The sequence below is a fragment of the Pempheris klunzingeri genome, chromosome 8 (assembly GCF_042242105.1).
Source record: "Pempheris klunzingeri isolate RE-2024b chromosome 8, fPemKlu1.hap1, whole genome shotgun sequence".
NCBI classification, from domain to species: Eukaryota; Metazoa; Chordata; class Actinopteri; order Acropomatiformes; family Pempheridae; genus Pempheris; species Pempheris klunzingeri.
Genome location: NC_092019.1, coordinates 17,247,432 through 17,259,734, shown reverse-complemented (window position 1 = coordinate 17,259,734; position 12,303 = coordinate 17,247,432). Strand labels below are relative to the sequence as shown.

General features: G+C 42.0%; 1 protein-coding gene across 1 annotated transcript; it reads right to left on the bottom strand.

The window, feature by feature from the left end:
- Nucleotides 1–5,759: 5,759 nt before the first annotated feature.
- On the bottom strand, nucleotides 5,760–9,603 carry LOC139205798 (protein shisa-6). Its single transcript, XM_070836120.1, has 5 exons — nucleotides 8,837–9,603; nucleotides 7,938–8,092; nucleotides 7,369–7,434; nucleotides 6,898–7,083; nucleotides 5,760–6,682 (listed from the first exon to the last, which is right to left on the bottom strand). Exons 1-5 carry the CDS (start codon nucleotides 9,601–9,603, stop codon nucleotides 5,760–5,762), a joined length of 2,097 nt encoding a protein of 698 aa, XP_070692221.1.
- Nucleotides 9,604–12,303: the final 2,700 nt, after the last annotated feature.

Sequence of the window (12,303 nt, the reverse complement as noted above, 5' to 3'; positions counted from 1 at the left end):
GATATATGACTTGTGGTCTTCCACAGCTTTAAGTTATGGGGAACGCAGGAGCTCAGGCTAAATCATGATTTTACCATTGCATACATCTCGGATTTGATTCAATCATTTTAATCAGAGACATGTGAATAATTCCAGCTCTCTGCCTCTCTGATTTTTAGAGGATGGTAATCATGCCTGAGTTAGGATGCTAATTGTGTGCACAGAACATTTTACATTTACAGAATCTTTTCCTCAGGACCATCAAAAGCCCCAAAAGCCTCGTCTCACACACATACATTTGCAATTTGAATATTAATTTGTCTTTTCTATCAAATCAGCAGCCTCTCTCAGCTCTAGTTAGTATCATAAACTGAGCATGATTTGGGAAAAATGGGGTTTCACTTTACTGAGCAGATATATAAAGCATTAATATGAATGGTGACAGGTGTTGACAGTGTGGGAAGCTTATTCATCCATGATACTATCTGAGAATAGCCAGATGTTATTGATATGTTCAGCTTTCTTTAACACACTCTATACATTAATCTGCCCTGTGTAAGTTAGCAGCAATGTGTTTTACTGTTAAAACATATAAAATGATGAGTGAAGGCCTTATGCTGGTTTTGTCTCAGCACTGACGAGCCAGTGAACCTCCTGGTGGTGAAATGTGCAAATTACAATGATTGGAATGCATCAGTGGCAGCCAGTGCTCTAAATCAAACATAATAATTTTTGTTTAAGCCTTCATACATCTCAGTGCAATAAACGTACTCACAAGAGGTTTTAGATATGAAGTGCATTGCCCTCACCGCAGGTACAGTATGATATAACTCTGCACTCAGGTCTAGAGCTGTAAGTTATATGAAGACAATTTCACCTTTTCATTTCATTTAAAACCACAGTTGTCCACTCCCACTGGCACCATATAGCCTTACAGCGTATTATACAATATCTCACATCCTTTGTGATGTGGCGTTTTAGGTCAGTGAGTGTGTGTGCTCACTAACCTGCTGAAGACTAAAAGACTTTTTGTTAATATAGAGCTGTTGCTTCTGGTTTGACCCCTCATAAAATACTAATTTGTCTCATGGTTATTTTTAGAATCCCAATTTCATAACACATTGCCTCTGACCAAACCACAGGTCTCAGAACTGGGGCTTGTTTCACAAACATATGTTCGTCTGTTAGTCTGTCATAAGTCTGTCTGGCCTAAAGAGAGTGAGATATTTTTGCAAAAAATTGTAGCTCTACCTCAACTAATAACTGTGACACAAAAAGGGCACAATATGTTCTGGAGCAAGCAATGAAAAAGGGAAGATCATCACTAAATACTGTGGTAAAATTGTCTGTGTAACCAGTGGTGGACTTTAACAATATAAATCTAAAGTTCTGTATTTAAGTACAATTTTAAGGCCCTTTACTCTTCTACTCCACTACAGCTCAGAGGGGAAGGTTGTACCTTTTGTACCACTCATCTGTATATAGAATGGTTAAAACTAGCTCCACCAACCCAATAATATAATATATAATACACAATGAACGTAATGTAAAATAATACTCACTCACACTTTCACTTTTGATACTCTGAGTACATTTTCCTAAGGTTAATTGAGTATTCTTAATTTATGCAGCATTGCTGCTTTTACTTAATCTGAATACTTTCTCTAGCACTGAACATTTCTGTGTCAGCTAAATTCTTTCCAGAAGACACACATTTTTTGCTGACACAGAGAAGTAGTTTATTGGCTTTCCATGTGTTTTAGTTCAAAAGAGTCTTAATTTAACTAGATTACATAGCAAATTAGTCCTACTTAAGATGGTCCAGAATTAGCTTTGTGCAAGTAAGGACATAGACATCTATCTGACAGCTGACATGTTGGTACATCTTAGATAGACAGATTTGGCACTTGGAGGGAATACAGGTGTTATCTAGTCCTACAAAATGCAGAAATTAGTTTTTCCCTCATAGATGAATAAAGTATCATATGAAAGATGATTGTAAATTACAGAGCCGAGCTTATATACTGTATTAACATTGTTGCAAGGTGAGGTGCATGGTGCTTCAAAGTTTGCCTCTTTAAGAAAAGCTTGTGAGAGGCCCAGTCGTTATGGGATGACTTAAAAATATTCCATTCTAAGATAAGAATATATAGACTATATACCTGTGTCACTGAATGACAGAAATTTGATTTGGTAATATTTATAATCATTATGTCAGAGGAGGAGACATAACGACAGGTTGTGAACGACCCAACCATTCAAATGTCTCAGGTAGAAAAAAAATAGATTACGTAATGTAAAGGGGATATACTAACAATAATAATTCAAGAAACCTCACACTCCATAATGAATGACATTTTTTTCCACCAACTTTATTATACAAATTCTTTGTAAGTCACTGTCGTATCCAAGGGGATCAATGCATTGAACAATAACAAAAGGGTTGATTTGAAATTTATAGGCATGAAAATAAATCCATGAATTTCTGGAATTACTGGACCCGATCTCTGTCCATACAATTTAATGCTTTACATTTCAGGTGGCCTTTAACCATCCTCTCTCTAAATGAATTCATAATGGCAAAAACACACACCATATTCATTCATTTCTTTCTGATGACTAGCTTTTTAGCTCTCTCGTCTGGGTATTAGTTCTCAGTTGTGAAAAAGGAATAACCCCTGTAGTCTTGTCGGAGGCTATGACAATAGAAAGACAACAAAATGTTATGAGCTTGGCACTGTACAATTCATTAAATACTAACACATAATTTGTCGAATCCTCAAATTAATGTCGAAGAGATCACTCAAAATATTCTGATTGTACTAGCTATACAAAATACAATACTTGCACAAATTAGATTAACCATTTATAAAATCGTGATAATGAGTGTCAATGGATATGGCTTGTGAGATATTACAGACTTTGCTACAGACCTTTTGTGGTTCTATTAAAAAAATCTAATACTACTGTATGTCACCTGTCCTATTTCCCTGAAAAAGACACTGCACTCAAAGCATTCACGTTTCCATTAGACCTCCATTTCTCTCCATTTCTGTGTAATAAACATTCATCCGAACACACATACATTATGGCATCATGGGCTTAGTGTGTACAACCTATAATAAGTTATTGGGTCAGGCTGCTGCAGTGGAGCCAACAGACTGTGTCCGGTCTGGTGGCGTTAATAACCTCCGGCCCGTCCCAAACACATCTATCCCTCACTGGCTGTTAAAACACCGTCATCTACACATACGTTTAGAAGGCTGCAGATTTTTTCAATAGACATTTTTGTACCCGAGTGGAAACCTAAGTAATCACTTGAGATCAAGAAGTCATAAGGCCGATGTCTAGGCACAGTACACACAGCTGGAAAGATTGGCCATACAAGCGTGGATGACCTTAATATCCAGGCATACTGTAAATGCCTCTCAATGAAATGGAGCTGGCATGCATCAAGATTCGGAATGTTTTTAAAAACTTGAATTTATGACCAAATGTATGAAAAACCAACTAGTCATGAGAATGCTAGTTATCTAAAAACAATAAACACTTAAATCCCACCAAGTAAAAGAACATCACATCATAAGATAATTGTTAATAATAACCATAACAGTTATAATAATTATTAATAATAACACTCCATCATATTCATAACAACTACATTTAGCACTGTGTATAGGAAGATTATCCAAATGAAATCTGTGTTTCTGTTATCAGTATTTCATCTCTGTATCCTCTCACATGACTGAACAAAAACCAAGCAGTACCAAGTTCCTTCTTTGATCTGCACAATTATCTCAGATTAGTGTTGATAAAAATAAAAAAAGATCCTTCCGCGATACAGTACCTTCCATTGGTCAGTCACACTTTCAGCCATGCTTGTACAGAATGTAAACCTTGAGGACATGATACAAAGTAAGTCTGTATCTGGTGCAAATATCAGGGGACAGATTTGTGCAAAGTTTTGTCTCTGTGTTTCTCTTTGAACTGTGCTTAAATTGCTCTTGTTTTTTGTACACATTAATACTTAATACATCATGACAATATCAACACAAAATCAAGAGAAAGAGATAGTATCTTATATGGACCACAGATATCACATACTACAGTATATAGGATAGGATAGCCCTTAGTATTGATAAGCGTTGTTATTGATGAAGATTTTTTTTTCTCTTTTCTGTGTTTTTTTTTGTTTTTTTTTTCACTCATACTGGCTGAAGTGCGTTATGATACAGCAAGGTCTTCGTCTTGAGGATGGGAAGGGCTCCCTAACCATCCGAGTCTCTTACGGCAGATGAAGCCACGCAGGAGAAGGCCTCAGGACGCCCTCTCTCCTGACTCAGAGGTTTTTTGGCTTGCTCTGAAGCCAATCCTTTGACTGTACAAAATATCACTGACTTGAATAATTTGTCACCTGGTGAGAATAATAAAATGGTGATTGTCAGACCAGCTTCCTCTGTGGTATTTTCTTTGTATCTCCATAAATGGCTTTGAAGGACAGTTGTGTAAGTGCAACCTCTGCGTCATGGTCTATTCAGTTGTGCTCTGTAGAAAAACCTTTGCTCTTTGTACACAACCTACATTAATGTAAGTTGCCTTTGTATTGGTAAACTGAACACATATGTCTGTTCTGTTATGTCTTGACTCGTGCTTGTTCGTGTCAAGATTTCTCGTAATAACGTGACAGATGGCTCTATATTATTTGGTAGCCCATTGTTTTTAGTTAGGTCCTGATCTAAAGATGGAAACATTACGGAGAACTCACCCATAATGTATTCTAACATCAGTTTACACTCCTGTAGTGTAACAGTGGCCAGAGTGCGAGTCCCTCTGGGGATCTGATCTAAGGTCACATGGAAAACTAGGCAACCCAGGCGTCAGATTGGTAATGTGGGTACGTCCGCAGTTGAAATCGGGCGCAGAGTCCTGCCGATAGCGTCAGGCTGCTGTGTCCCAGTCAGAAAAAGCCCCCACCTCGTCCGCTCAATTACATGGGAAGCAACAAATATCAGTTCTGTCTCCATGTGTCAGGGTGAGGTTGGTTCAGCTGAGTGTCAGATTTCCAAAATCCTTCACCAGGTCATTCAGACTCATCTGGTCCGCCGGGCTTTTCACTCGTGAGAGTCTGTTTAATAAATCATTGTCTGTGGGGGCTGTGCAGGTTGACAGTCCAGCAGGTAGTTGGCTCAATTCTCTATTAAATTCTGTGATACAATTTTCCATGTGGGCCTCCTCTTCATCAACTATATATTTATATATAACTATATATATATATTCATATATATACCTATATATACATATATATATATATATATGGTCTCATTCTCTATCTAATATGGCTCCTGAGTACTTTTTGAAAAAACATATATGTATATATTTATATACATATATATGTATATGTATATAAATATATGTATATAAAAACAAAATTATGAACGACACTTCTGTTGGTTTTGTTTCACCCTTCCAGTCAGTCTTTCTACAAGTAATGGCACCGCTGTATATGGCAATATGGCAAATTTTGTTACAAAATATGGCTGATGTAGGCTATCGCATATTTGGAACAGATATTCCCCACCTAGATTGTTAATTAAGTAATCATATTTAAGCTATTTAATTACAAGATAACACTGATGTGAATAGCCTAAACACATTATACTGTTACTATACTTTATACTTCTAGTGTATTTCTTGTAGTTGTATATCTAATAGTTAAATGCAAAAGGCTGATCTATTCCCATACCTTTAATGAGGGGTAAACTCTACATTAGGCACAAACCTCACACTGTCACCTCATTTTTACTCCCCGTCCTGATCCCCTGACTTCCTCCTCCACTTCCTCCTGACCCCCCACCGCCACCTCCCGGTATGAAATGTAGCTGCTCAATGGTGTTCTGCCTTTTCGCTGCAAAAGCCATCCTCCTGGCGCTGTGGCCTCCTAGTGTTCCCGTTCCCATGACTACCCCAGCCCCGGGCATCTCCCCTGCCCAGCCCATGCCCCCACTCATGTGCCCTGTCATGGCCGTGCTCCTCTCCTGCTCTCGTCCGGACGTGGGGTGAGAGTTCATCTTGATCATATGGTGTCGATCGAGGGAGGGCGTGGCGCAGACGTTCTGCTGGGACTGGGCCTTCTGCTGGCGAGGCAGCGTGGGGACAATCCCTCCTGTGTGGGCATACGGATCTACCACCCCCATCCCGCCGACCCCCATCCTCTCCTCCAAATGGTCCGGGGACATGAGCAGTCGTTCCTGCCTTTCCTCTCTCCTGTCCTGGGTCTTCCTGGTGAGGGTCTGCGTGTTGGAGTTCTTATTGGAGGCAGCCATGGCTTTGTAGTACTGGTGTTGCTGGTTCTTGGACAGCCTGGACAGGGTCCCCGTGTTGCCAGGGACGTCACCCATGTTGAGCAGCTGGTCAGTTGACTTGACTTTCCTCGGGGGCTTGGAGAGAGTGTCGTAATTGGGGTTGTACTGGGGCTCTGGGGGATCCAGGGGGTAAGGATTGGGGGTGGGTGAAGCAGGCATGCCAGAAGGTGGCGGCGGGATCCAGGGACGGACTGCATGCCTGGGTAGGGTTCCTCTCCCACTGAGAGTGTAGTCTCCACCCCAGTGGAGGTGGTGCTGAGAGGACTGGAGGGCTGGCTGGGCTGTGTGAGGCCGGCGCTTGGTGGTGCAGTAACCAGACGAGTACTCATCAAGACCTTTCTCTGTAAGCCAAACAAAATTTCTCTGAATTGTTTAGCACCACAGTAAATAGCATCAGCACATAATGACGCACCCTGCACTCTATGCCACAGTGTCAAGACTGCCACAGTGCTTCAGTGCTCATGAAACAGCTGCAGAATCAGCGCTGTACGGAGAGTGAGGGGCAGACAGGCTGGTGCATTTCGTCTCCTCACTTGAAAAAAACGACGATACTTACCGAGGCGTTTGAGTGAGGAGTATCTGTTGAGCTCAGGCTTGGTGGCGCTCTCATAGGAGGGCGGCAGCTGAGCCAGGTTGTGCAGGGAATGGTGGAAGGAAGGCTGGGATTTGGTGTTGTTGTGTTTACTGGAGAGCAGGGTGCCTCCAGCTGCCAGCTGAGCATTGTTCATTCGAGGGGTGCGCTCTACAGAGACCACAGGGAGAAAACAACTGTGTGTTAAATGAGATTTGCTCCTCTGGATATAGCGCACTGCATGTAGCAATGTGTGAATCTGCTAACATCCACTGGAACAGACCATTTTTAACTTGCTTTCGACAATGACACAAGCAACAGCTATGATAATCATTATTATTGTTGGAATGAATGAGTCTACTTTGGAGCTTAAAATGAAACTGAACAAAGTAAATGAAGCATTGTGGTGATTACATGTAATTTACATAGGAGCCCGGCTTTCACCAGCTGCCTTACCAATAGTCGCGGTGTGTTTGGGGCTGGATCCTGATGAGTGGATGAAATTGTGCTGCAAATTACCCACTGTAAGGTAATAGAACAAAATGGATGTCAGTTTCCAGTTCAATGGTGCTTTAGCATAAAAAAAACAAAGACAAACAAGGCAACTATAGACATCTACCTATCTGCCTCCGTTCACCTTCACATTATCTCACACGTACAGAGTGAGGCATGCACATTATGAAAGCACTAATCTCCAGATTTAACTGCTTTAATCTTAAAATGGAGGCCTAATTATTACACAGTGCACTCAGAGGTATCATTTCTCAGTAACTACAGGCAGTACACAGACATTTCCGACAATTTTTGTTGCACACCACCAGAGAGGAAGCCTTTTGTCCATAATGCCTAATGCTTACAAAGACATCTTGGTGGTGGGACAGAGAAAAAAACCTCTGTGCATTCACACAGAGACGTGACAACAGCGACATGCCCCTGCATACAGAGTTACAAAAGCTCTGATTGTGTCTCTGATTGCGCTATTCACTAACTCTGTAAAAAGAAAAAGAAAAAACCTAGACCCTCACATCTGTTGTCCTTGCTTGGCAGTCCCGGAGCATAAAGATTTTTTGGTGGTCTCCCCAGCGTCCCCTGTCCGTCTCCTACAGCCAGAGCCACGCTGTTGTTTCTCTCATCCTGCTGGACTGGGCTCGACTGGTGTCGCAACATGTCAACCAGGGCTCTGATGTAATGAACACAAGCAAAAAGGAAGCACAAGATAAAACTGACAGTAATCAATTGGCTAATGATTGGCTACCACAGCGTATTAAATTCATAGTGATAAAACATGTGTAACACTGTGAGGTTATGCTTAGTCTGTGTTTTAGGTCTAGCACTTTTTATGATGATGACTTTTTCATGTTTGTTATTATGTGTATCATCAGATCATCATAGCATAGTGATGTGAGGATGAAGGCTAATTTGATGTGAGAGCAAATTATTTTTCCAAAATAAACTGTATTTAAATTGTGCAGGAATCAGACACAGTGTTTTTCACAATCACCTGCCAATGGTTTGGATATAAATGTGCGCACAATGATGGAAAACAATATGCTATTAATTATTTGCATTCTTTAAGGGATCAACCAACGCTCAGCATCGGTCTACAACCATCATCCTCCACAACTGTAGCCCTGCACCAAAATCAAAATGCAAATCTTTTTATTGCCAAGATTACAGCCCATATATGAGATAAAAAGCCCAGAGGAAGCAAAACAACCATGAATTCTGCAGCAGCCACTCAAATATGTTTCAACTGATGACTAATAACATTATTCTGAGCCCAGAATGATGAATCTGGGCCATTTATGGAGTCCTGAAAACCTAATTTCATTACAGTATTCATACATGGGACGAAGTAACAAATCATGGAGCGCAGTAACAAATCCAGAAGTGAGAGGCGACACAAGGAAAAGGAAAGCCTCACCTGGGCATATTGAGGTCCCTTTGGTTGGCCTCCTGTTGCACCTTGTTGAAGACCACCTTGATGCCGACAGCGACAGCCACCATGAACACAACCACACCTCCAATGACGAAGCCCGTGTTGTGGCTCTGCTGCTTCAGTGGGTCAAAGTCTATGTCAGGACCTAGTTCCTCTGATGTGATCATGGGGTCTGTCGGTGGCTTGGCCCAGAGTGGAGAGTCATAGTTTCTACACAAGTCCTGCTCCAGCTGCCGGCTGCGCTCCGGGCAGCAGAAGCGATAGTGGCAGGTTCCACAGCAATAGATGAAGGTGTCCTTGGAGCAGTTGAAAGCGCTGTCAAAGTGCCCCATTACGTCATAATAACCCCGACATACATCCATCCATACGTCCATCAGGCGGGGTCGAATGGGCGCCACCTTGGCTGCGCCTAAGGGAGGTGCGAGGGCCTCTGCTGAGGTCACATTCTTGGGGAACATGACCTGGGGAAGGGGTCTTGGAGGCGACTCCAGAACTCCCTCTGAGTTTTCTGGAAGTTTCTCAGGGGCTTTGGTCCTGCCTTGGAGAGCAGCTGGCCTGATATTGGCCTGCATGGCGAGTAGCAGGAGAGAGGGACTGGGACCGGTCTTGGGCTGCTCGGTGAACAGCCGGCCAGAGCGGTCTGCGTGCTGAGGTGGGGGGGACGGAGAGGTCTCCACAACAGTGGTAAGTGGGGCAGTAAGGAGGGAGAGCAGGGAGACAGCGAGGACTCGGAGATTGGTGGTGGGCGTCATTTTTACATGACTAAGAGATCTATTTTCTGTTGTTGAGTCAATGCAGTTACAACACTGTATCCGCTTTTGCAGTTTAACCCACTAAAATGGCATGTGAAATACTGAAGTAGCATGTACGACCTACTGGATATTGATGATGTATCAGTAGTTTCATTCAGTCATGTTGGATGATGAAATTTGAAGTTTGTTTTTTTCTTATTTTGTTTAGTCAAAAATGTAGTTTTTATATGGTGTTATGATAGAAAAGGTCAGGAACCGCAAAAGTGAAAGGACCTAACACTATCAAAATCACTTGGTATGTTTCAATAATTGTTGATAATGGTGTTAAAATGGTTTTAATTTTCTGCTAGAGAAGAGCTCTGCATGCGTAATGACTTCATCTTTTGCCCTCCGAAAACACCCCTCAAGTCTAGAACACTAAAATGGATGCATCTTTGCAAAAAGGACAAATTGAAAACAACAATCTTCATGCTTTTAGTCCTTAATGCCTTGTTCTACATGTCCCACTCAACAAAAGAGCAAACACCTCACGCACTGCAGGATGGACGTAATTATTTTGTAACCATAAAGGCCAGTAAAAATTAGTAGCAAGTATTTTCAATAAAATATGGCAGCCCTGTACATTCCTGTGCTGATCATGGCACTTGAACAATAGTCTATGGCCCGTGTTTTGTCAGATGTAAACAGTTTTATCTGTTTAGTTCATTCCTGGATGACTGTTTTAGTCTGGCACTGCATACATTCAGAATTGGCACTTATTTAAGCTGTAAGCAATTGTTTTCTGGAAAAATGTATGAAATCTATAATTCTTCCAATATATTTGGTGTTTTCTGTCATTGTAAACAATCAAGTGGAACTAACAAACCACACCACAGGTGAAAACTGCCTATAAATGATGCCCGGTTTCTCTGGAGCAAGGACTTGTCTCCATGTAAACTTGGTCTAGGCACTCGTCACATCTATAGACACACCACGCACTTTATCTCAATCTTTTCTATGGTTGGATTAATGTGCATCAGTACTCGCCTGGCACGGACTGTGACTGTGATTGGGCTGCAGGTGATAATGAGGGAGGCTCGGCTTAAGTGCTAGAAGACTATAACAGCTGAAAATCAGGAGTAAGCATAAACCGAGTAAGCTACTCCCTGCCTGTAAATTCCATGGCAAAATGAGGCAAACGTCACAGATTTTAAATGTTCTGTATTCAGCTTTTAGGCACAAAAAGTCGCCCGTGTCATTCAACTGTAACACTAATTAGACATGAACTGAATGGCACATTGCTTCTCCATGTGACATGTCTCTCTAAGTAAAATTATTCCTGATTTGTCTCCGAGGTTCAAAGAATATCACTTTTGTTGAGAAATATGTAAATGTGTGAAGTTATTGTGTTGGAGGTGTTGGCAATAATAGACAGAAGCAGATCTGTCTCCCACAGAAATTATAATTATATGTAATTATCAAAACGTCCCTATCTGTAGCAGAGAATGTAGGCACAGATGGGGGAGACAGAATGCTGAAATCACCGAGGGCTCCACTTGTTTCAGTTACATGCTCCTCTGACCTTCTGAGGAGAGTTCAGTGGAGGAAAAATGAGAGACACAAAGCAGCAGCTCTCCCACTGACTAATGTTCCAGAAGAGCTCTCCGGGAGAATTTGTCCTCAGTCGTCTCTAAACGTTCTGCTTGATTTCCAGAATTGTCTTCGGGTTTACACGTCGTCGACAATCAAACCTGGAATGTGTCGGCCGAGCGTCCACTGCAATGCAAACGAGAGACATGGTTAGAACGACGCTCTGCAACCTCCTCTCTTCACTTACTGACACTTGGTGTGTGCACATTTTGAGCACACATGGTCGCACAATACAGGCGTTTTTATTAATTGCATTATGTGTGTTGTGTGTGTGCATTGCGGGAAGCCGAGTGTGAGTTAGTGTGCCTGTTTGGTTGCAAGAGGAACACGCTCCTGAAAAGCCAACGATAGAGAAAGAGAGCAGAGGGATAAATGCAGGGTAGGGATTTAAATGAGCAAAGAGATTGTGGCGAGCGGGAAGAGCCAGAGGTATAGATGCAGAGACGACCATGAGTGGGAGGGCGGTGTGTGGGTGGCACAGAATCAAGTACATTTCTCCCAGCACTTACCAATACAACATAGCACATCACACAAACAGCACCACCAAACAGATCTGCAAATACAGTCAATGCCACACACAAGAGGAGTGCTAATCGAGACTGTAAATCAGCTGCTGTTGGAGCTTCTGAAGGGGAAGAATGTGAAACTGTAAAAAGGCTTTATGTGTGCGTGTGTGTACATGTGAGAGACTATAGTAGACATTCTGTAAACCTCCTTGTAGTCAGTCTCTTTCTCTCTCTCCTTTATTCCTTTTGCTCCCTCCTTCTCCTCTTTCTCCCTCGTTCTGCCTTTCTCTCTTTCTCAGATTCTGTGCGTGGGTTGAGGCAGCTAACTCTCTCAGAATAGCACTGCAGCTCTGTCTGTGTGTGAGTGAAAGCGGCAGTGAAAGAGAAGGGAGGCAGAATCCAATCTACACCCATTAGCCAAAACCAGATTTCAAAGTCACATCTGCCCCGTCTCTTGCTCGACAGGATGACACTGATGCCTTGCACCGTCATCCGCAGGGCGCTGCTCAACTTCCATCACCATAATTTCTGCTCTGACTACATTCACTTCATGAGGAATTTATGA

Bases quoted from the DNA above. Each gene is read 5' to 3' on its own strand.
- LOC139205798 (XM_070836120.1), bottom strand. From the start codon at position 9,603: ATGACGCCCACCACCAATCTCCGAGTCCTCGCTGTCTCCCTGCTCTCC. The intron at 8,093-8,836 runs GTGAGGCTTTCC...TCATTACATCAG, and splicing joins AGGGACCTCAATATGCCCAG to AGCCCTGGTTGACATGTTGC. The intron at 7,435-7,937 runs GTGAGGGTCTAG...ATTACCTTACAG, and splicing joins GCCAAGCAAGGACAACAGAT to TGGGTAATTTGCAGCACAAT.